At 43.9% G+C, this 23,656-nt stretch overlaps 1 protein-coding gene across 1 annotated transcript in view; it reads right to left on the reverse strand.

The window, feature by feature from the left end:
• Positions 1 to 6,675, reverse strand: part of LOC103675699 (cat eye syndrome critical region protein 2) — a 173,951-nt gene extending 167,276 nt beyond the window's left edge. Inside the window, 1 exon segment of the mRNA XM_040641979.1 lies at positions 6,492 to 6,675. Coding sequence (XP_040497913.1) covers positions 6,492 to 6,617 — 126 coding nt within the window. The 5' untranslated portion in view covers positions 6,618 to 6,675.
• Positions 6,676 to 23,656: the final 16,981 nt, after the last annotated feature.

Genomic DNA, 23,656 nt, shown 5'->3' on the forward strand with positions numbered 1-23,656 from the left:
TAGTAGTTGCTCAGTAAGTACTTGCTAAAAGAAAGAAATGGAATCAGGGTGCCTGGGTGGCTCAGTTGATTAATCGTCTGCCTTTGGCTCAGGTCATGATCCCAGGGTCCTGGGATCAAGCCCCTCATCGGGTTCCTTGCTCAGCGGGAAGCCTGCTTCTCTCTCTGCCATTCCCCCTGCTTGTGCTTTCTCTCTCTCTCAAATAAAATCAGAAAGAACAGGAAAGGAAAGGAAAGGAAAGGAAAGGAAAGGAAAGGAAAGGAAAGGAAAGGAAGAAAGGAAGAAAGAAAGAAAGAAGAGGGAGGGAGGAAATGGAATCATGAACTTGACTCTGTACTTAGTTCAGCAGAAGTTTTAAAAGGCGGACACCTGGGTAGCTTAGTCAGTTAAGTGTCTGCCTCCAGCTCGGGTCATGATCCCAGGGTCCTGGGATCCAGTCCCACATCAGGTTCCTTGCTCAGTGGGGAGCCTGCTTCCCCCTCTGCCTGCTGCTCCCCCTGCTTGTGTCTGTGCGTGCTCTGACAAATAAATAAATAAAATCTTTAAAAAAAAGGTTTTAAAAATATCTTCTGTACCCCACATTATTAAAAATCAAAGAACTCAACATTTGCATTAAGGAGGCTTGGCCATTACTTATAGGTCGAGTCCTTCATTTTAGATAACGAAATAAGAACAGTGAGATATAGTAGTAACGGCAAAGAATTTGTTATCAAAAAACCTAAGATCCAGGTGAGAGTCTACCTGGCAAGCAACTCAACATCTAAATTTCCAATCTCATCTATAAAATGAGGATAATTCCTACCTCATAGTAATGGTTACAAATAGCTAAAGATTAGGGGCACCTGGGTGGCACAGCGGTTAAGCGTCTGCCTTCAGCTCAGGGCGTGATCCCGGCGTTCTGGGATCAAGTCCCACACCAGGCTCCTCTGTTATGAGCCTGCTTCTTCCTCTCCCACTCCCCCTGCTTGTGTTCCCTCTCTTGCTGGCTGTCTCTATCTCTGTCAAATAAATAAATAAAATCTTTAAAAAAAAAAATAGCTAAAGATTAAATGAGATACCATTGGGGGACAGCTGAGTGGCTCAGCTGGTAGAGCATACGACTTTTGATCTCAGGGTCATGAGTTCAAGCCCCAGGTTGGGTGTAGAGCTTACTTTAACTAAATAAATAAGATCAATACAATCAATCAATAAAATAAATAACATTTGGGGGGCGCCTGGGTGGCACAGTCGTTAAGCATCTGCCTTTGGCTCAGGGCGTGAACCCGAGGTTCCGGGATCGAGTCCCACATTGGGCTCCTCTGCTGGAAGCCTGCTTCTTCCTCTCTCACTCCCCTGCTGTGTTCCCTCTCTCGCTGGCTGTCTCTCTGTCACATAAATAAATAAAAAAATTAAAATAAATAAATAATAAAATAAAATAAATAACATTTGGAAAATATATCAAGTACTATGCAAGTGTCATTTATCATTAGGCTATTCTGACCTGTCCAAGGTCACAGAGCTAGTTAGCGGCACAGTTAGAATAAGAATTCAAGCCTCCTAACTCCTAGTCTAGTGCATTTTGTGTCATAAAACTAGGCTTCTGGTTCCCCTATTTAAGGTTAACTTATTCTTTGATCTAATTCAGAGCTTTTCAACCTTCGTACGGTTGGGGACCTCTTTCAGAATTTGATGAAAGCAACGGGCCCCTCTCTTCCAGCAAAATGCAGGTATGTACATCAACACAAAATCTCCTATAGCCCATCCATAGGCCCAGGCTCAAGAACTGCTGATATGACTGATGTACTAATATGTTACTCTCAGCAATTCTTGTTTCTTATTTTCATGCTTAATAATTTATGCCTTGGGATGCCTGAATGGCTCAGTCAAGTAGAGCATGGGGCTCTTGATCACGGGGATGTGAGTTTGAGCCCCATGTTGGGTGTAAAGATTACTTAAAAAAATAAAAAATTAAATGGGCGCCTGGGTGGCTCAGTCCATTAAGCGGCTGCCTTCAGCTCAGGTCATGATCCCAGGGTCCTGGGATTGAGCCCCACATCCGGCTCCCTTCTCAGCAGGGAGCCTGCCTCTCCCTCTCCCTTGACTGCCACTCCCCCTGCTTGTGCTCTCTCTCTCTCTCACCCTCTGTCAAATAAATAAAATCTTTCTTAAAAAATAAAATTAAATAAAAAATTTTTAAAAATAAAAATTTATGCCTTGGTGATCTTGATTAAGGGATTAGATCCAAGGAAACACCAAGAGTGAAACTTGGGAATCTGAATTAAAGATACAGCCCCCAGAGCATCATGCACTTTACCTACATACAACCACAACCAGGAAGGAGAGCCAAAGCAGGGAAAGGATTCAGTACTCAACAGCAAGAAGCTCAGGGAAAAAAGTAGACACGACAAGCAGATTATTTTTACCATGTTGCTAATATACAAACCATCATGACCATTTTCAAAGAGCCACCTAGGGGCACCAGTCTCTTCTCTAGAGGAAAATATTCCCAAAATATTTGTGATGGGATTTCTGCCCAGAACCCCACACCCATCGTGATTAACTCCAGACGAGACTGTTAAAATGATTCTACACCCCCTTCCCTTACTTAGATCAAGACACTACATTCACTGTAAGGAGCACCTGGTAAGAAAAAAAAAAAAAAATCAGCATTAAATCTCTACAGAGGTCAATTCACCATTCTCCATTTCTCAAACTGGTAAAAAAAAAACTTAACCAGCCTAACCCACTGGAATGTTAAACAATTATAAAATCCTTGATTTAAATGAAATGGTTCTGAAATATTAACAGATAATTTTCTGACGCAAAGGAGGCGAGTTATGAGCTTCTTTGGTAATCTCCCAGTTAGAAGTTAAGTACCTAGTAGAGTAAGGGGCTCCCACTGAATTCAGTATCATTAACCTACTGTTGTCCAGCTATACTTCAATGCTCTCATCTGAAAAATAAAAACAGTACCTAACCTAAGGCACAAATACATTGTGAGCATATTTGGGAATTTCTAAATATGTTAACAGTTAATAGCTTCTATCCCTGAGTGGAGGGATACAATGTTAACAGTTAACAGCTTTTATCTCTTAGTGGTAGAATTATGGGTGATTTTAATTCTCTTACCGACATTGTGCTATAATTTTCAAGGTTTATATAATATCGGTATTATTTTTCAAACCAGAAATTTTGAACTTAAAATTCACAGATTTTCCATCTGACGATTACAGAATCCCTAAAGAAATCCTGTACATTTAAGTTTGATTAACAGAGTAAAAAGGTTTTTTACAAGCAAAAATAAAATTATCCATGTTTTGGGGACAGTTCTGTAAGTGGGAGTTCTTGACCTCTTGCAGAATTGTACCATGAATCCTCCCAGCCCTTCACCTATCTAAGAGATTACTTCACGATAGATAAATAGAAGCCAAGTCCTTGAGGATTCCACTTCCTTAATTTTCTATAAATCCATGAGTTCAGCTTGGTGGTCAAGGGTAAAACAAGATCTTTCCCCACAGGTGAAAACTGGTTTCCTAAGAAAGCTGATATACAACTTCTACCACTTGGTATTATTCATCATTTTTACCTTTTAAAGTTGTAGTAAATTAAGATGGAAGGGCCTTTCCAGTTGGCCTCACAAACACAACTCAGCATCAGAATTGGTTTTTTGTTTGTTTTGTTTAAGGAAGGTCTTCCATTGTATCATACACTGGAACCAAGGGGTTGTTTCTCAAACCGTCAGGACAATAAACTATTAGATTAAAAAATCACCTAACAAAAAAAAATTATTTATTTATACTTGAACTAAAACTGCTGTTTTCAAGGGCGCCTGGCTGGCTCGGTCAGCAGACCATGGGACTCTGGATCTAGGGGTTGTGAGTTTGAGCCCCACATTAGGTGTAAAGATTACATACATACATAAATCTGGTGTTTTCAGTGAGCTCTGCACTGTCATGATTCAAATTTGTTAGACACTTAAAAAAGACCACTTTTAATTTCTGGTAACTATTGAAAACTTTAAGTTACAATTTGCATTAGCCACGACAAAACAAACGTCACGTGAGAGGATTACACAGGAACTGCAGAAGTTAGAAAGTCACTACCATTTGTTATCTACCTACTGTACTTCTAATAAAAACACTATGGATAATTATAAAAATGTGCATATGGATCCCAAATATTCATTCGTGTTGCATGTATTTCAAATAGCATGCAGTTTAAAAACAGTAGCGTCACTTCCAAAAATCTCACTCCAATCAAAAGAAAGATAATCTCAATAGCCCAAATGATTCACCTGTAACAATGATTTTTCACTTCTATTATTCATACAAACTTGACCCCTCTGATCAGCTTACATTTCCTTTAGAAATTATGCCAGCTAATACTGAGAAACCACGTTTATTTCTTAGAATATAAGACAAGTTATTTAGACATTGCTCTAGGTATCTGTAATAATTTGAAGCAAAATTAGTTACCTCTATTTTTCCATCAACAAAATGGGAATATATGGATTTTGGAAGATGAATTTTTCCACAGTATTTTTAGAATGGGTCCTTAAGCTCTCAACTTGTAATTCAACATTACCTCAATTTTATTATCTCGCAAGGAAGAAAATGGGCTAGGGGGGAAGTTTACCAGCACCCAAGATGGCACAGTCACAAGCAATACCTCCCACAACAGCCACCATTTTGAGCAGCAGGATAGAATTAAACTTCACGATTTTATACCAACTAAAAGAAAACAGTATTATCAGAATAACTGTTAAACATCTGCTGAATTTAAACATTCCCAAATCTTTCATTTTTGTGGCCCTTTCTCTTTTTCATCAATATTCTACTAACATTTTTAGTAAAGATGATGCTTGCTACAATTACGTTCGAACTTTGAAAGCAAACGCTATGGTGCTATCTAAAATGCCCAAGTTATTCTATCTTCCTAAAAACAGAAGCCTACGATTTAATTACATTGTTTTAATCAGCTTCAGGAACTAAGAATCGCCAAAAGCCAGAGAGTGGTCCTAGTTTATCAGCCTACATTCCTCTTCATTCTCCCACCGTACCTCTTTTGATCTTTGATCTTTTTATTTTCCAAATTCATTAACTCTGCAACAAGAGCAAGTTCCAACACTTCATTCATATGAGAAGCAAATGATATTTCCGCAAACAACACTGATTCTAAAAATAAAGGTGAAGCAAAAATCCTAGGAATAAACGAATTAAAATCAATTCGAAAATGGCAGAAAGTAGGGTAGGTGGGGGTGGGAAGGCAACAACGATTTGCTCCTCCAAAAAAGTAATTCTTATTTTGATTACTCCATTGGCGAACTCATTGGCAGAACTGAAAAGAAAAACTGACGAACAATTTCCCTTTACCTTTGTCCAAGGCAAAAGTGGTAAGTCCACTCCATATATATTGCCATAGGAGGGCAAGCAATTCAACCTGCCAACCAATCAAATATTTCACACCCCCTTCCAAAAATAAAAATAAAAGAAAGGAGGACGGATGCTGGTAAGGGCTGGCCGCTGTCTGGGCCGTCGTGTACATTCCATTCCTCACACTCCCGCCACCATCCCTGCTCCTAGGACCCCCTGATTTTAGTCCGGTTATCACAAAGCCCCGGGTTTGAAAGCACCTTCGGCCTGGCCAGAAAAGCCATCCCTTTACTCCACGCCCGCCCGGAGGGATAATGGTGGCGAAATCAACTCAAAGAGCTCCCGAGTTCCCCGCATAAAGAGGGCTGTATGTTCCGAGGAAAGGCGCTGTTAAAGAATAACGGAGTCCTAAACTTTCCCTCCGCAGCCTCGGAGCCCCGAGCAAGGGCTGAGCGCCGGGCAGCTCCCCGGAGAGCGCGCCCCCGAGCCCAGGCCCCCATCTCCGCCGGCCGAAGTTAACCCAAAGCGCCCCCGAGAGTCGCGGGCCTCCCGCAGTCTGCAAAGTCCGATTCTCCCTCCACGCGCCCGCCGAAGTGAGGGCGAGCCTCTCCCCTGCACGACAGACCCCTCCCCCAACCGGCCGCAGGCCGCCTCCCGGCCCGGTCGGAGTTAATCCAGCCCGCACCCTGTCCCCGCCCGGAGCAGCTGGCTCGCTGCTTCAATGGCACCGGGGCAGGGAGCGCGCGCACGCACTCTCCCCACACACTCAGCCTCCTGCCCAAGTCCCAGGAGAGCCGCCCGGTCCCACTCGTACAAAAGCGCACTCTCCCCCCGCCCTCTCGCCGCCCGCTTCGCCTCGCCCCGGAAGGCGCGGGTGGGCACGGCGGCCACGAGCGAACGTCCCGAGCCCGGACGCCGGCACTTGGCGTACCCTGCGGAGCCCCGCGCGGCCCCCGCCCGCACTCCGGCCCTTGAGCGCCTCGTGCCCCCGCCTCCGAGCCCTTCCCCTGGCTGCGGACTACCGGCAAAGTCTCTGCGTGCCCCCCGCTCCCTCCCGCACAGTGCTCTGGAACTCCCGAGGGGGCAGGAGAGAAAGGGGCGCGGGGTGCGCCACCTCGCCCGCTCCTCGCGGCCACTCACCTCGATCTCAAAGTCGGGCAGACGGAACGCGGTGCGAAAAAGCGAGCAGAAGTGCGCGATGGCCGGGACTTCCCACCAGGAGCGGAGCTCGCCCAGCCCGGCCGCGCCGCCCTCCTCCGGGCACATCTCCCAGGCGCGGCGGTGGCGGTGGCCCCGAACCCCAAGCGCGCCTCGGCGGCCCCACGCTGCCCGCGCACCGCTCGCCCGCCCGCCTCGGACTCCCGCCCCGGCGCAGCGCCTCAGCGCCTCAGCTCCTCGGGCGGGGGTGGCGGCGGCTGCTACTCCCGCTGCTGCCGCCGCTCGGCGAGTGCATGAGCTGAGGGCGGGCGACCCGGGCGGGGGGCGGCGGCTCGGGGGCCCGAGTTACTGAGGCGGCTGCGGCTCCGGCTGCCGACGGGGTCCGAGCGCTCGCCCCATCCTGCGGCTGCGGCTGCGGCCGCCCCCAGTACCATACAATATAATCATCTCACCGCTGGGGAAAACAGATGGGGTTGGGGGGGCGGGGGGAGGGGGCCGAGCAGAGGGCCTGGGGGAGGGGCCGCCCACGAGGAGGGGGCGGGGCCGCCCTCACCACAACAACAACCCCCGCCCCCACTCCCCACCCCCAGTCTGGACAGCTGCATTGGAAGAGAGGGGGAGGGGAGAGGGAACTGAGCACCCCAAGAAAGAAGGGGAGTGTGACTTGACGGGAGCGAGGTGCACCCCATGAACTGCCAGGGGACTCACTCTGCTTTCCAGGTGTTTGGGACTGAGGAGTTTAATGACTTGGACCAATGAGGACAATAAGGGTCTCTCCCACCCCCCACTTGGCCTTAGTGGTCGCGTCCTTTTAAAGGGCCCGCTGGGTGGTGCTTTCGGTAGGGGCTAGATCAAGAAACACGCACGTGTGAGAGTTCGGTTATTATTGGTGCTGAGGGTAGCACCAGAGAACAAGCGGGTTGTGCACCCCAGAAATATGAGGCCTGGAGAAATAAAGTGATTTCCACCTGTACTCAAACACTTTTATTCCATCCAAGAATGGTGTTTCAAGGAGCTCTAAAGTAGCTCTTTTTTCCAAGGAAAGAAGGTGGTGGGGCTGGTTAAGCTGGAACCAAGTAGGATGGAGGCTGGAGTGCGGCGGGAAGGGTGGGGTAGGGGGAGGCACCAATCAGCAGCCGTGCGCGAAGAGCGACACCCCCACCCACCCACCCCAGGGAATGGACACGTGTGACCGCCCTAGAGAAGACGGGCTTGGAGCCCTGCAACTGCCCTGGCTGCAGAAAAGCTGCCTGGAAGAGTGCGCACAATGTAGTTAGGAAGCTGGGGGGATGGGAAACGGGAGATAGTCTGAGGAGTGTGCTCTGGGAGGGGTGGAGATCTGCACGCCAAGGCTAGGGGAATGTGCTTTAGGAGAGGAGTGTTGAGGCGTGTGCTTTAGAAATACTAAATTCTGTAGGACGTTACAATTCTGCTAAATCCGAAGGAAGAAAAAAACACCTCAAAAACAGACCTGAATTGAGGAAAAACGACAATGAATGCCCAGATATTTGTACTGGTCATCGTAATTACGTTTTTAGTTCTGGATTCTTCTCCATCTCGGAGGGCCTTAGCTGGGCTCTATATCCACCTCTCAATTAGGAAACACTACCCTTGACGCTTCCCCTGAAGCAGTCAAGTACCAGTTGAGTGACCGGAACAATCATAAAGTGTACAGTGGTTAAATCAAAGATCCTCTTCTACCCTGAGCAGTGCAAAATCTGGAGAAAAATGGTGAGCGAATTTATGTGACAGATTTTGGAGTGGGCTATGTGGAGATTCTCCCCCACCTCCCCCTCACTTTATTCTGGTCATTTCAATAACCTGTTGTGTTTTCATAAAGCAGCATTTAAGGAAAAAAAATCTTAAAGAAAATGTATTTAAATGTATCTTTCATGAGTCAAAATACTTCTAACACTGGCTCCCCCACTCCCCCTCCTGGCTTAGAAACGGCCCAGAAGTTATGCAGTTTTATTCTTTTATTGCCTGGAACTACTTAATGATTTAAAATTCATCCTCAAATTCTACTATATGCTTTCTTTCATCTGACAAAAATGAGCATATATCTAAATGCTCCCAAAGAGCAAAGGCTACAGTTTTGCGTGTTTATAAAGCACAGCTCTTCTGTAGATATCCTATCAATAGATGAGATGCGAAAGTGGTGACAAGCCACTGTGGAACTGATCACATAACCTGATCAGCTTTTTTCAGGACTTTCTCCTCCTGTCTTTCCTCATTTCCTCACAGATCAGTTTGACTTTCTGCACTTTTCCTTCTCTCTTTTTTTAAAGTTACCTCTTTTCTTCGTGTTTGTTTCTAATCTGTTATATCCTGACTGTTCTTTCCCCAGTTTCTTTTTTCCTAGTTCATCCTCTGTCTTCTCATTTTTGCCTGTATCTTTTATCATTATTTAACTTTTTTTTTTTTTTTTTTTTTTTTTTTACCTTGCCTCTCAATTGCCACTGCCAGCTGGTGGAGTGATGAGAGTGCCTAGAACATGAACAGCACCAGGAAGCAGAAAGGTGAGAAGATGTGGTTACTTCAGTATGTTTGAGTACTGGTTACAACCAGTACTTCCCCTCGGTTGGAAGGCTACTCTATTGTGCACACACACACACACACCCCCCCCCCCGCCCGGTGCTGTTAATCAACAAAACTGCCCTGGAACTGGAGGTGCCCCCTGGTGGTGGTTGGAGAGTCCCCTCTCTCTGTCTCTCTGTCTCTCTCTCTCTCTCTCTCTCAGCACCTTTTTCTCCTTCTGCATTATTTCCCCCTGTGCTGCCTTTTTTTCTTCTGAGGATCCCGTCTCAGTGTTCATATGGACCAGCACACCAACTTTAGACCTGTCTCTTTGTCCCTCCCTCCCTTCCTCCTTTCCTCCCTCCCTCCCTTCCTTCCTTTTCTTTAGGACCTGTTTCTTTCTGTCCTTCTCTAACTCTGGTTCTGTGTCTGTAGTTTTTTGCTTGGTTCCTCCCCTTACTGTGCTCTCCACCCACCCCAGCTTTCACGGACAGTCTGGAACCAATTCTGGCCCTGGAGCTAAGGAGTCTTAATATGTCTCTGGTCTGGCTGAAGGTGGGCCCTTGGAGTTCCCCTGAATCTGGACTCCAGCTAGAGCCTCACATTTGGAGTTGATAGCTTGAGTCTTTGACCCTGTTTTGAACATTTGTCCCACCTCCGTTTCTCCCTTTGCTTCAGAGTGGTACACTGTTTGTATCATGTTTCTTCAAAATACACACAGCACATACTTTCCCTTTCTCTCTCTTGCCTTTTCTCCATTTGTGAGCCTTCCCCTTTACCTCAGATTACCTTCAAAGTGCCAAGAAGTAATTCTCTTTCATATTCGCCACCACCTTCAGTTTCATATCTTTTTCCTGATCATGGTGTCTCCCCTGCCAGGTAAGTATTCCATATCCTTTCCTAATTAAATGTTTTCCATTTTAAAAACCCCACAATAATTAGTTTGGCTAATCTGTTTCGCTAATTCATTAATACTGCAAAAAATATTTCTATTTCTCTTTGCAAATATGCATTAATTTCAGTTCTGATGGAATTTTTATAGATTCCTGGAGTATCCTCTGGGAAACTAACCACTGTTGTATAACAATGCTTCTTTGGGTTGCAAGTTCCAAAAGATCAGCTAAAAACATCTATTTGAACCTTGGAAACGATGTGACAGATAAAAGTGTGGCTTCACCCGTAACCACTGCTAACCAGGACTAGAATCCAAATCTTCTAATTAGTCATCCAATTTTCTCTCTAATGGGTTACACTGCTTCTGTCTTCTACTTGAATTGCCCTTTCTTTTCTTTTTGCTTAACTAACTTGACCTGAATATTCCTTGTTTCAGTCCCAGAATCCAATGGAGCGGGAGTAGAGTATAACCATTATTTTGTCACTTTAGTTGCCTGTGTATCACTGAAGCCCAGGTACCTCACAAATTCTTGACACACCCTCATGTACAACCTTCCCTTCTCATTAGAGAGCTGCATTCCATAAAATACCCATTCCCAAAGAGGGCTGTGCATCAGGCAAATTTTTAAATTTTAGAAGTTGTAGAAAGTAAATTAGATTAGTAGTCAGGAAATATGGGTTTTCTCTTGGAAAGTCTCAATCTCAGGGCGCCTCAGTGGCTCAGCTCAGGTCATGATCCCAGCACGCATCAGGCTCCCCAGCCCTGCTCAGCGGGGAAGCTGCTTCTCCCTCTCCCTCTGCTGCTCCCCTGCTTGTGCTCTCTTGTGCTGTCAAATAAATTTTAAAAATCTTAAAAAAAAAAAGAAAAGTCTCTTAATCTCTCTGCATTTCATCTGTGAGACAAAGGGCTTGAGCTAAATGGTCTCTGAGTTCTGTGACTTTGCCTTTAAAATAGATTCAAATTAATTTTCTTAAAATTTAAATTCAATCATAACACTTACTTGCTCAAAATTCAGTGAGTTTCCCTTAAGCATAAGAGAGAGATCCAATTCTGATAGATTCTTATTCAATACCTGCCACAATTTGGTTTCAACCTGCCTTCCCAGAGGTATCTGCAATCCCCACCCTCACCCCATCCAACCAATGACTTCTCCTGCCAAACTGGTTCACTCACCCACCTGGACTTGCTTGCCTCCTCCTTTTTGATCACGCCTTTTCAGTTGCCTGGGAAGACTCACAACTCAACCTCTCAGATTATGACCCACTCAAAACTCACTTCCTTCCTAAAGCCTTCCTGAAACACCCTGGCTTGGGTGTCTCTCCATGTACCTTTACACAAGAAATTACACTATTTATTTTGAAGTGCTATTTAAATTTTTTGTTATAACGGGGTTGTCTTCTTCCCAACCAGATTAGACTTTTGTGGGGGGACTCTCCCTAATATCTCAGCAATTCAATGATTAATTTGATTACATAATGGTGATGCAAGTGATGGCGTAAAACCATAAGAAATTCGAAACCTCTTTAAATGCCTGTTGTGAGGGCGCCTGGGTGGCTCAGTTGGTTGAGTGCCTTTGGCTCAGTTCATGATCCCAGGATCCTGGGATGGATCCTGGGATGAAGTCCCACATTGGGCTCCCAACTGGGAGCCTGCGTCTCCCTCTCTCTCTGCCCTTCCCCCCTGCTCATACTCACACGCTGTGTCTCTCTCTCTCTCTCAAATAAATAAATAAATAAAATCTTTTAAAAAATAAAATAAAATAAAATGGGGATGCCTGGGTGGCTCAGTCAGTTGAGTGCCTGTCTTCGGCTCAGGTCATGATCCCAGGGGCCTGGGATCAAGCCCCTTATTGGGCTCCCTGCTCAGCGGGGAGCCTGCTTCTTCTTCTCCCTGCCGCTCCCCCTGCTTGTGCTCTCTCTCTCTGACAAATAAATAAATAAAATCTTTTAAAAAATAAAATAAAATAAATGTCTGTTGTGATTTGTTTCTTTCCCTTCATTTCTTCCTCTGCGTTTCTGCTTTTTCCTCCTGGAACTCATTTGCTCAGCATTAAAGATCATGTTTTTCTCAATACACATCTTCAGTCTAGCTTCTCTCCTGAGTTCCAGTATCATTTCCCCAGATGCCAATTGCATGCTCCCCATTAAGTTAAACTCCACATGTTGAAAGGAAGATAACAACAACGACAGCTAGCTCAGCATTTTTCTATCCGCCTCATACACCCTTACTAGCTTCCTAATTCTTTCAATGGAACAACTGTATTCCCAGACACTTGGGTTCCCTTTTTTTTCCATGACACTTTTCTTTTCCCTTTTCTCGTACCTAATAATCACTGTCTTACTGGTTCTTCCTTCGCGATGTCTCATGCATCCTTTTCCTTTTGATAACCTCAGTTTCCACCTTAAACCAGGTCCTCTTCATCTCACTCTTTTAGAAGCTTCCTGGTTTTCTTTTGTCTAATAGCACCTGACTTACTCTATCTTGCCTAGTAGAGTCAGATTTATCTTCTTAAAACATTGTTTAAAGTAGCAACAGTTTGAAGAAGGTGAATTTAATTTTAATAATTTATTTTTTTAAACCCAGTATATCCAAAATATTATAATTTCAACATGTAATTGATACAAAAAATATCAATGAAATATTTTACATTCATTTTTTTCACACCATGTCTTTGAAATCTGGTGTTTACTTTACACTCAAATGCATATCTCAGTTAGGACTAGCCGCATGTCACTGCTCAATCTGCCACATGTTGCTAGTGGCTGTTGTGTTGGGCCTACAGTAACCAAGTGATCAGTACTCACTGCACCCCTCTTCCTCATTGGTTCTTGGCCTAGCCAAACTCCGCCCCTCTGTATAAACCTCAGGGAGGCATCCCTAACCACCCTGCCCTGATGCAGCCTCTTCCAACTTACCTCTTTCATGGATGCTTCATTTCACTGAGTAAATCTCTGCTCTTCCACAGGGAAAAGCCCATAGGGCGCCTTTATTTCTGTCCCCCAACCTGCTCCCTTAGAGTAGTCTACAGATAATTGATCATAAATGATTGTTTCTGAAATAAATATGTATTAATAAGTTTGTAGAAAACACTACTGTCTATACATGTATTTTTTTATCGTAAAAGTCTGTGACAGAACAAAGATGATAATTTTTGAAGTGTCAACATGCTTTAGGATTACTTTCAAGCCTTTCGCATAAACTTAATTTTCTATTTCCATTTCATTTCTCCACCTTCTAATGGTTTCTTTAATATTTGAGATTGTTTTTCCCAGTCCTAATTTTTCCCTTTCACTGCATCAGGCTTTTGGTTTCTGACTATTTTCATAATATTATCAAGTTCACTTTATGTGGCACCAAGCTAAGTACTATACAAATGAAACTGCACAGGTATGTGTCACATTTTCTGCTCAAGGCTAGGAACATTGTCCTGGGATACAGGGCACACATGGGCAGTAAATGAACAAAAGGCAAGTTATGAAGGGATTAAATAAAATTGCCCTTGATCATGTCAGTGATGCTACCATTGTTTATCTTTATGTTTCCTTCCTCTCTTGACAGCCTTCCGGCTCTGTCCCAACTCTCCTTCCTAGCTGCCATGGAACCTGTGGTTCCAGCACTCGATTACCTTTATCTGCCTTGGGAAGCTTGTCAGTGTTGGGTATCCTGTAAAGCAGGTTTCAGAAGTGAGGCATGGGGGGGTTCCAAAAGGATAGGCAACTGGTTGGGGAAGAAGATGACAGAGACAACAAGAGATAATAATTTATTGAGAGAGAAAGTTTACATTTAAAAAAAATGTATTGAGATAGGAGGTAAAGTCACTATAAGGATTCACTGTGGATAGAGAATCAGGGTCAGAAATTCTTTAGCTAACCAGCACTTGTCATGAGGAGCACCAGGTGATTAATGGAAGTGTTGAATCACTGTATTGTACACCTGCAACTAGTATTACACTGTATGTTAACTAACTTACACTGAATGTTAACTAACGGGAATTTAAATAAAAACTGAAGAAAAAAATTCTTTGGCTAACCATAGTGTGCACTGTGTAAATGTCTCCCCCACCCACCCACATTTCTAGCAATTTCTCTCAGCATCTCTCTAGTTAATTACCCTCCCTAAAGCCCAGACTGAAGTGGAAACACACTCAAAGTAACCTGGTTCTCCTTTCTACCTGTCCACACCTTTCCTCAGAGCTCCTTCGGATGGGGACTCTCATTACTGTGAACTGTGAGGCCCGCAGCCTCCGTGTCCTTCCACAGCACCACAATAACAGCTGCGAGGCTCCCTGGACCAGGACTATGTGAGCAGCTCTCTTTATTTTTGACCTTAAGACTGGTAATTTGTTATTGCCATGAAACTGAGGTGTCAGGCTGGAAACCTCCCTGACCCTGGTTGAGGTTCAGCCCTGAGCATGGACGCTGTGGCTCTCTGGAGCATTGCTTCTGTCTGCTCCAGCTGAAACCAGCTCACACCAGAGCAGGGGGCTAGCGAATGCTGTTGTAATGCCACATGCAGCCATAAAGGAAACGATTACAAATGCTAGTACTCAGTGGGTGAGAATAGAAAGGGGCTGAGGGGGTCCTTTCTACCATGGACCCCCTCTTTGATTCGGGACTCAGAACATCCTCAGATTTTATTGCTAAAGAACTCTTCAATTCTATTTTAAAAACTGTATCTAAGAATCAGCTCTCTTGCTGCCTCTGTTTGCTTAGTCCTTGTTTATGCGGTTCTGTTCCAAAATTCCTCTCTGAATTCCTGGACTGTCCATCTCTGGCCTATCTTATTGTGGCATCTCCCCTTGTTCTTGACACCAGGTCAAATAGCTTTGTAGCATCTCAATTCTCAGTGCCATTCAGAAGCTGGTGAATCTTAATGAGTTCTTCTCTTAATCTCTTTTCAAAGGGACTACAATCCTTAATTTCTTTAACTTTCTTTTTAATTATTTTAGCTCCTTGTGTCATTCCTTTGGCCTCAAACTGTCCTTGCTCAGTTTAAAGGTCAAATTATTTTGGTTGACAAAGTGCCCAGGGTTGTGTACAATCTGGCCTCAAACTCCTTAGCTGGGCCACAGTTGTCTCTCCAGTTTGATTCATTCAATACAGAAATATGCATTTAGGTAGAAAATTCAGTCTCTGACCTTAAGGAAATTTCTAATGCAATTGATAGGATTATCCCTGTTGTGTAGACTATAAGTACACTATATAATGTTAAAGTCATAAAGGAGTTTAAGAAATAATATAATGCATTTGGCTCCTTTTAGAGAGGAGTTCAGAGAAGAAAACATTTCTTGTGAGATGGGGTGTTTGGGGGAGGCTTCAGGAGGAAGATGGACCTTGAACTGAAACACACTTGGCTATCTTCAATCAGAGCTTAAAATCTTGAGTGAAATTCTATTAAATTCAAAACCAATTAAAAACATAATTAAGTTAGAATAATTTTTTAATTTAATGCGATATTTCGTAGAGAAAGTAGGGTAGTGTAAAAGCAAGAGCAATGTTTTAGGATTCAAAAGACCTGGGATTCTGGTTATAACTGTAGTCCCTGGCATCTGTGTGAGCCTGGGTATCACACTGCATTTTCTCAAATAATAAAAGCATACAGTTCCCGCTCCATTTACCTCCATGATTGATATGTGGAGCAAAGGAGATAATTACTTAAATCATAAACAGCCATATACATATAAAGAATTACTGATTTCATTATTTTTAAACCTACTCAGTTCAAAAGTGATGTATTTCCATAAAAACCACAACTTTTCGCTTTATTTGGACAGGTCCCAAGTGAGTTATTTTCTCTGTTGATTTATATTCCATGCCCATATATTTAAGAGGGGGGAAGGACCATAAAATATATATTTTACATTTGAACAAACAATCTTTTTGAAGATGGGGGCTATGTCCTCTCTGGGATCTCTCATCAGGCACTAAGTATCTATTTTATTGTTTCATTTGTTCCATTGATTTGTTAAATATCAATTAGGGCTGTAAAGTTGGGCTTAGAAAATTAAATAACCTGAGAGGTCTTCCATAATAGCTGTGAAAGCTCCCTCTGGTAGAGCATGCCTTAACCTATTAGCTTAATTCATACAGCAGTTTTTGGGCACCTATCAACTTTAATAAAAAAACTGAAAGTAGAAGGGTAGATGTGCTTCAGGTGCCATCACTGTAGAAACCATATATGCTCTTGATTTCTTAATATCAGTATATATATATATATATTTTTAAATTTTATTTTTAACTAATCTACACCCAACATGGGGCTTGAACTCACAACGCCGAGATCAAGAGTTGCATGCTCCACCTACTGAGCCAGCCAGGTGCCCCAGTACAAGTATTTATTTTTTTTTAAGATTTTATTTATTTATTTGACAGAGAGAGAGTAAGAGAGCACAAGCAGGGGGACTGGCAGAGGAAGAGGGAGAAACAGACTCCCCACCAAGCAGGGAGCCTGACATGGGGCTTGATCCCAGGACCCCAGGATCATGACCCGAGCCCAAGGCAGACGTTTAATCGACTGAGCCACCCAGGCACTCCATATGAGTATATTTTTAAAAACAGAACATGAAGGGGCACTCGGCTGGCTCAGTCAGAAGAGTATGTAACTCTTAGGGCGCTGGGGTGGCTCAGTCAGTTAAGTGTCTGACTTTGGCTCAGGTCATAATCTCGGGGTCCTGAGATCAAGCCCCTGTTGGGGTCCCTTCTCAGAGAGGAGTCTGCTTTTTCCTCTCCCTGTGCCCTCCCCCACCCTGTTTTTGCTCACATGTGCTGGCTTGCGCGCGCGCTCTCTCTCTCTCACTGTCAAATAAATAAATAAACAAACAAACAAATAAATAAATAAAATTTTTAAAAATAAATAAATAAAATCTTTTTTTAATTTAAATCTTTTTTAAAATAAAATCTTTTGTAAAAAAAAAGATTTTATTTATTTATTTGACAGAGAGAGTGAGAGAGCATAAGCAGGGGGAGTAGCAGGCAGAGGTAGAGGGAGAAGCAGGCTCCCCACTAAGCAGAGAGCCTGACGTGGGGCTTGATCCCAGGACCCCGGGACCATGACCTGAGCCAAAGTCAGACGCTTGACCAACTGAGCCACCCAGGTGCCCCAAAGAGTCATATTTCTTGTTGGCAATTTTGACCAAGGCCAAAATGGAGGTGAAAGAACCATCCATGGTGAATAAGGGGGTGCTGGTGGGATGTTTAGTGATGGTCAGCAGTGGTAGAAGAGCGAAAGATCAGATAATAAACGAAAAAGCATTATTATCACTCTAAGTTCGGACAAGCCCAGTGGCTGGGCCACTGAAAAAGACCTGCACAACAACTGAGCATTTCTTGCCCTTTCATGGGGAAGAGCAAGCACTGGGCCCAGTATCTCCATGTCTCTCATTCTATTTCCTTCATGTACAAGAATTCTCTAATTCTAACAAATAGGAAGAAACCTTGTACCAATTGTTCACTTGAAGCTACTCCTGATATCTGGCACAGGCATAAGTCAGCCTCAGGCTGCAGGTTACGGAAACTTAAGCACTGAATGAGCAGCTCCCTCTGTTGTGCTCCCTATAGGTAACTATGGGAGCTATAAATGTAATACTCAAGGATGCTAGATTACTTTCTTCCCCATTGGTTTTCTTTCTTTTTTTAAGATTTTTATTTATTTATTTGACAGAGAGAGAGCACAAGCAGGGGGAGTGGCAGGCAGAGAGAGAGAGGGAGAAGCAGTCTTCCCACCAAGCGGAGAGCCCGATGTAGGACTTGATCCCAGGACCCTGGGATCATGACCCAAGCCAAAGGCAACATTTAACCGACTGAGCCACCCAGCCCCCACACCCATTGGCTTTCCAATCCAGTTGACTCTATTTGAGATAAAAGGATCAGTCCCAACTGCTAGCTGCTCTGCCAACCCAAGTGAGATATGAAATATACAGCTGTGTCCTTTCAGGTCTTCCCCCTTCATCATCTGAATTAAAAACTCTGCCGGGACCATTAGTGAGGAGCCAAGAACAGAATCAGATAAGCCGGATGTGGGTGTACAGAGTACAAATGAGCTTCTAGATATGCTTGTGCATAATAAGGGCAGGCTATGAAAAAAATAAGTGGAAAGAAAAAATGGTATACATTTAATCATTGGACTTAAGGTGTTGATGAGATTATGGCAAGATGAAGCCCCAGAGGCAACACAGGTTAGAAGTTCATGGTGGTTTTGTGGTCCAGACATGCCCTATTGGCCCTCTCGGTTAGCCCACCACCCACCCAGGAGTGCTGTCAGCCTTTACCCGATCATTTCTCACTTAGAGAGATGGGGGGGGGGGGGTGTCACTACATCATCAGCCAGACGGTTTCAGTTTTTAACAATTCTAATTACTCAAAAAAGTGAAATCTACCTCTCTGTAGATTTTACTCAATGATTCTCAATTCAGGAGCAAAATAAAAATAAAAATACATTACTTTCTCTTCTACCTAAGAGAAAGCTCTAGTCATTGCCACCCTAAAACTGCTCTTTTCCTCAAGTAAATACTCCCAGTTCATGTAGTCAGTATTTATCTGTTCATTTATTTAGAGCAGGGCTCATATCTGGATTGTTCATCATGTATTCCTAGCACCTAGAGCAGTGCCCTGGTGTAGTAAAGTAAAACCAAACCAAACCAAAAACAAAAATCATTTACTGAGGGCCTTTTCCTTGCCGTGCATGGTGTTTGGCTCCAGATTTAGATTTATGAAGTTCAATAAACCAGGGTCTGTGCACTTTGGCAGTTAAAGTCTAGAGAGGAAGGCAAACAAATAAATCAAGCGTTACGGTTTTAAGTGTAGGCCCAGTGTGGTATGGAGCACACACAAAGGATATCCAAACTAAAGTGGGACACCAGAGAATTCTTCCTGGACAAGGAGATACTTCGGTGAAGCTTGAAGGATGTAGTGCCAGCTGGATGGCGGGGGGGCGGGGGGGCAGAGAGGCGCAGTGGTGTGAAATAGCCAAGTGGCTCAGCTGGAGTGAAGTGAAGCTGGTTTGTGGTTGGCTGGTTGTGGTAGGAGGGTAGAGACATAACCTGGGCCTTTAGTGCTAAGTTCAGAGTTGAAGTCTTATGCTAAAACATCCGAAGAAGCTATTGAAAGGTCTTAAGTAGGAGAATGACATAAATTGATCTTTCTGTTGAGACCATTGGCAAATTATGGCTTGAAGAAGCAAAGGAAACAAAGGGAGACAGAAGTTAGAAAGACTAGCTAGAAACAGACGGAAGTCACCGATGCTGAATTCAGTAATGCAGGCCAAGAGCGATGAGATCCTAAGGAAAGCAGTAGCGGAAGCAATGGAGAACAGGGAAAGCAGGGATAATACTGCACAGTTAGAATCTGTAGGCTTTGGTGACTGATGTGCTCGAGAAACAGGTGTCCTAGATGACTTCAAAAGATGAGCAAGGGATGACATCACCGCCTGAAATGAGGAATGTCTGTTTTGAGAGAAATTGCCACAAGCAGGTTGGTACATAGTAACCTTGAGGCGCGCTGGGCATTCACGGGTGGCCATCCAACAGGCGGCTGGATGCATAAGACCAGCAGAGGTCTTGGTAAAGATACTGCTGAGGGAGCCATCAGGGTGTGGACAAGTCTTTGGTTGTGGCTCCCCTGAAGGAGCATACGAAGGGACAAGGGCAGATGGCTTTCCTTACTCCTTGCTCACACGAAGTGGACTGAAGACTTCTTTAAGTCCTGTGAAAGCTCTTTACCAAGGTTCTTCCTGGAATTGTACATAAACAAACAAAATCAGAAGGGAGTTCACCAATGCACGTGTAAAGTGTTGCTCTCCCTGATCTGATGAACGTGTTTATGTGACGACAGCCAAGCTGGCATTAGCTCACACCAGGGGTTCATACTGATCTAACGGATAACTTAAACCTCCACATTTTTAAATACATTCTCGGGCCAAGGGCTCCTCTGACTATTTTTCTGTAACTGATTTTTGGAACCTGATTACACAAAATTTTTTAAAAGGTTTTATTTATTTATTTGCCAGAGAGAGAGAGCACGCGCATAAGCTGGGGGAATGGCAGGCAGACAGAGAAGCCAGCTCTCTGCCAAGCAAGGAGCCCACTGAGGGACTCGATCCCAGGACCCTAGGATCAAGACCTGAGCTGAAGACAGACGCTTAACCAACTGAGCCACCCAAGTGCCCCCTAATTACACAATTTTACATTGACCTACTGGAAGATGACCCCCTCAGCCTGCATTAAACAAGCCTCTTTCTTTTTTTTTCTTTTTAAAGATTTTATTTATTTATTTGACAGAGATAGAGACAGCCAGCGAGAGAGGGAACACAAGCAGGGGGAGTGGGAGAGGAAGAAGCAGGCTCACAGCAGAAGAGCCTGATGTGGGGCTCAATCCCAGAACGCCGGGATCACGCCCTGAGCCGAAGGCAGACGCTTAACCGCTGTGCCACCCAGGCGCCCCTAAACAAGCCTCCTTCTGCTGTCAGAGTGAAGGTACCTCATTTTAGTATCATGTAGAGAATGTAAAGAACTTTCAGAAATTTTTTAAACATTTTTAATTGAAGTATAGTTGACATACAATATTATATTAGTTTTAGGTGTATAACAAAATGATTCGACATTTATATACATTACAAAATGCTCACCACAGTAAGTACAGTCACCATCTGTCACCATACAAAGTTATTAGAATATCATTGACTATAGTCCCTATGCTGTACTTTTAGAAAAGCATTTTAAGGCAGGACGTAGAGAAAGAAGTTAATGAGATTATGTTACATTGTTGTTGCTGGAGAAAAAAAAATTGTCACGTGTGCTAATTGGCTTTGCCAAAAACAATTACGATTTTCAGTCTTATCTGGGTCCTGATGATGCTTAGGATCCTTTCCTGAGCCCCGAGTTAACAACCTTTCCTGGTCCTCTAACAGCTGTCTAACCTGTTCCCACGCGCCTGGAGTCCCTAATCCAAGCCAGGTCTGGCTTTCTATCTCACTGTCAGCAGATGCCCTCATCCACTGCTCAGAAAAGAGAGGCATCAGTGACCACCTCCCTGACTTCTCCCCTGACCCTGAGTTATGTCCACATCTTCTGTTCCCCCTTCCCCTTCTCTCTGCCGAGTCCATCCTTCTCACAGTCTTCGTGGCATGGATCTGATCCTGTCCCTTTCTCTGAGGACTGGGAAGGGGAGATCTCAGTTACAGAAGGTAACATTCACAGAAGGGGGTAAGTATGTCAAAATGTCAACAGTGATTTTTTTTCCCCCTGGGAACTGGAGTGTTCTGTGATTTTTAAATAAACAAATGTATTTTTTTCCATTTTAAAATTAATATATGATGGTATGTAAATTGTCAGAATAAAAGCTGTTTTTAAAGAAGTAATGATACATGGTCCCAGATCCACTATTCACAATCTTTCTCTTCCTGGACTAATTTTTTTTTTTAAGATTTTATTTATTTATTTGAGAGAGTGAGCACGAGCAGGGTGAGGGGCAGAGGCAGAAGCAGACTCTCCACTGAGTAGGGAGCCTAAAGTGGTGCTTGATTCTGGGACTCCAGGATCTTGACCTGAGCCGAAGGCAGGTGCTTAGCCAACTGAGCCACCCAGGTGCCCCTTCTTGGACTAATTTCTTAATCTCTCTATGCCTCAAGTTTTGTGGTGAGGATTGAATGAGTGAAGTATTCCTGATACACAGGAAATGCTTTTTTAAAAGTAACTGTAGGGATGCCTGGGTGACTCAGACAGTTAAGCGTCTGCCTTCAGCTCAGGTCATGATCTCAGGGTCCTGGGATCGAGCCCCACGACGGGCTCGTTGCTCAGCGGGGAGTCTGCTTCTCCCTCTCTCCTCTGTCTGCTGCTCCCCCTGCTTGTGCATGTGCTCTCTCGCTCTCTCTCCCTCTCTTTGACAAATAAATAAAATCTTCAAAGAAAAAAACAGGGGGGCTCCTGGGTGGCTCAGTTGGTTGGGCGACTAGGGTCATTATCCTGAGGTCCTGGAATCGGGCCCCGCATCAGGCTCCCCGCTGCACGAGGGGCCTGCTTCTCCCTCTCCCTCTGTCTGCCACTCCCCCTCCTTGTGCTCTCTCTGTGTCAAATAAATAAATCAATAAAATCTTATTAAAAAAAAAGAAAAAGAAGTACATACTAATTATGGAGAACTTAGAAATAAATTGAACAAGGGGCACCTGGCTGTCAGGCAGAAGAGCATGTGACTCTTGATCTCAGGTTTGTGAGTTCAAGCCCCACGTAGAGTGTAGAGATTACTTAAATACATTACTAAAACTTAAAAAAAAAAAGAAACGAAACAAAATATAAAACAAAATTGTTCATAATCCCACCAACAGAAATAATCATTATTAACATATTGATATATTTCCTCCTAGCCTTTTCTACATAATTTTTTAATAAAAATGACATCGTATATGCAATTTTGTATCCTTTCCCCTTAATGTTATAACATGAGTGTTTTTATGGATGATTTAAAAAATTTTTCCATTTATACATTTTTGTATTTCTACAGTCTTCTATATTGAGCATGTATTATTTTTAAAGTACTATATACAATAAAATGAATAATAATATGATAATACCTAATATACGCTAAATGTGTAAAACTTAAGAAATACAAAAGGAAAAAAAGCACCACGCAGAAAAGAAAAACTGCCTGTGAAACCATGACCCACAGACTGCTGTTCACATTTATGTATTCATCCTTCTAGGCTTGTTTCTCATGTATAACTTTTATAATTAGGAGAAAAACATCTCTTTCCACTTCAACTGCCCCTTCCCTGTCCCACTCCCACCCTCCTGTCTGCTGCTCACCTCTCCTCCATGGACACCTAGAATTGTTTCTCAGCAGGTTTCCTGGGTCCCTGGCTGGTAGAGTCAGAAGAACATACAACTCTTGATCTTGATTGTGAGTTTGAGCCCCAAGTTGGGTGTAGAGATTATTCAAATAAATAAAACTTAAAAAAAAAAAGTTTCCTGACTCCCCATTGCTGGCAGGATAAAGTCCAAACTCTTTTTTTTTTTTTTAAGATTTTTTATTTATTTATTGGACAGAGAGAGAGACAGCCAGCCAGAGAGGGAACACAAGCAGGGGGAGTGGGAGAGGAAGAAGCAGGCTCCCAGCAGAGGAGCCCGATGCGGGGCTCAATCCCAGGACCCTGGGATCACACCCTGAGCTGAAGGCAGATGCTTAACGACTGAGCCACCCAGGCGCCCCTAAAGTCCAAACTAAAGAACTCTTTAGTCCTGCATGCAAGGTTCTCTACAAGCTGATGCAACCTACCTGTCTAGACTCTCACCTTCTCCAAGAGTCCTTCTCTTCTTCACTGTCCCTTAGCAATGCACGCCACACTTGCCTGCCTCTGTGTGTCTGCTGACCCTGATCCTGGAATCCCTCTTCTTTTTCTATACTCGGTGAGACTGTATTCCTCCAAGACTCATCTCAAAAGAGTCTTCCTCCAAGACTCTTTGTGCTGCCCCCTACCCCCTCACCCCTGCAGTACTTATCCCCCGTGCACACCTCGGGTAGGTTCTCATTTTCTTGCATGGTTGTGAAGTAGACCTATTCATCCTCGCTGAAACACCGTGTACCCCAAGTGCCTGTCATAATCTGTGCACCTCCAGCCCCTAGGTGGTGCCTGATGCATAGTATCGTTGCAGCTGAAGGAATGAAGGAATGCCTGAGTGTGTGTGTGTGTGTCTTTCACTCAGCTCATCAATCAACTAGTATTTTCGAAGTATCTACTATGCACTCAT

This window comes from Ursus maritimus, unplaced genomic scaffold, assembly GCF_017311325.1.
Source record: "Ursus maritimus isolate PB19 unplaced genomic scaffold, ASM1731132v1 scaffold_26, whole genome shotgun sequence".
Taxonomy (NCBI): Eukaryota; Metazoa; Chordata; class Mammalia; order Carnivora; family Ursidae; genus Ursus; species Ursus maritimus.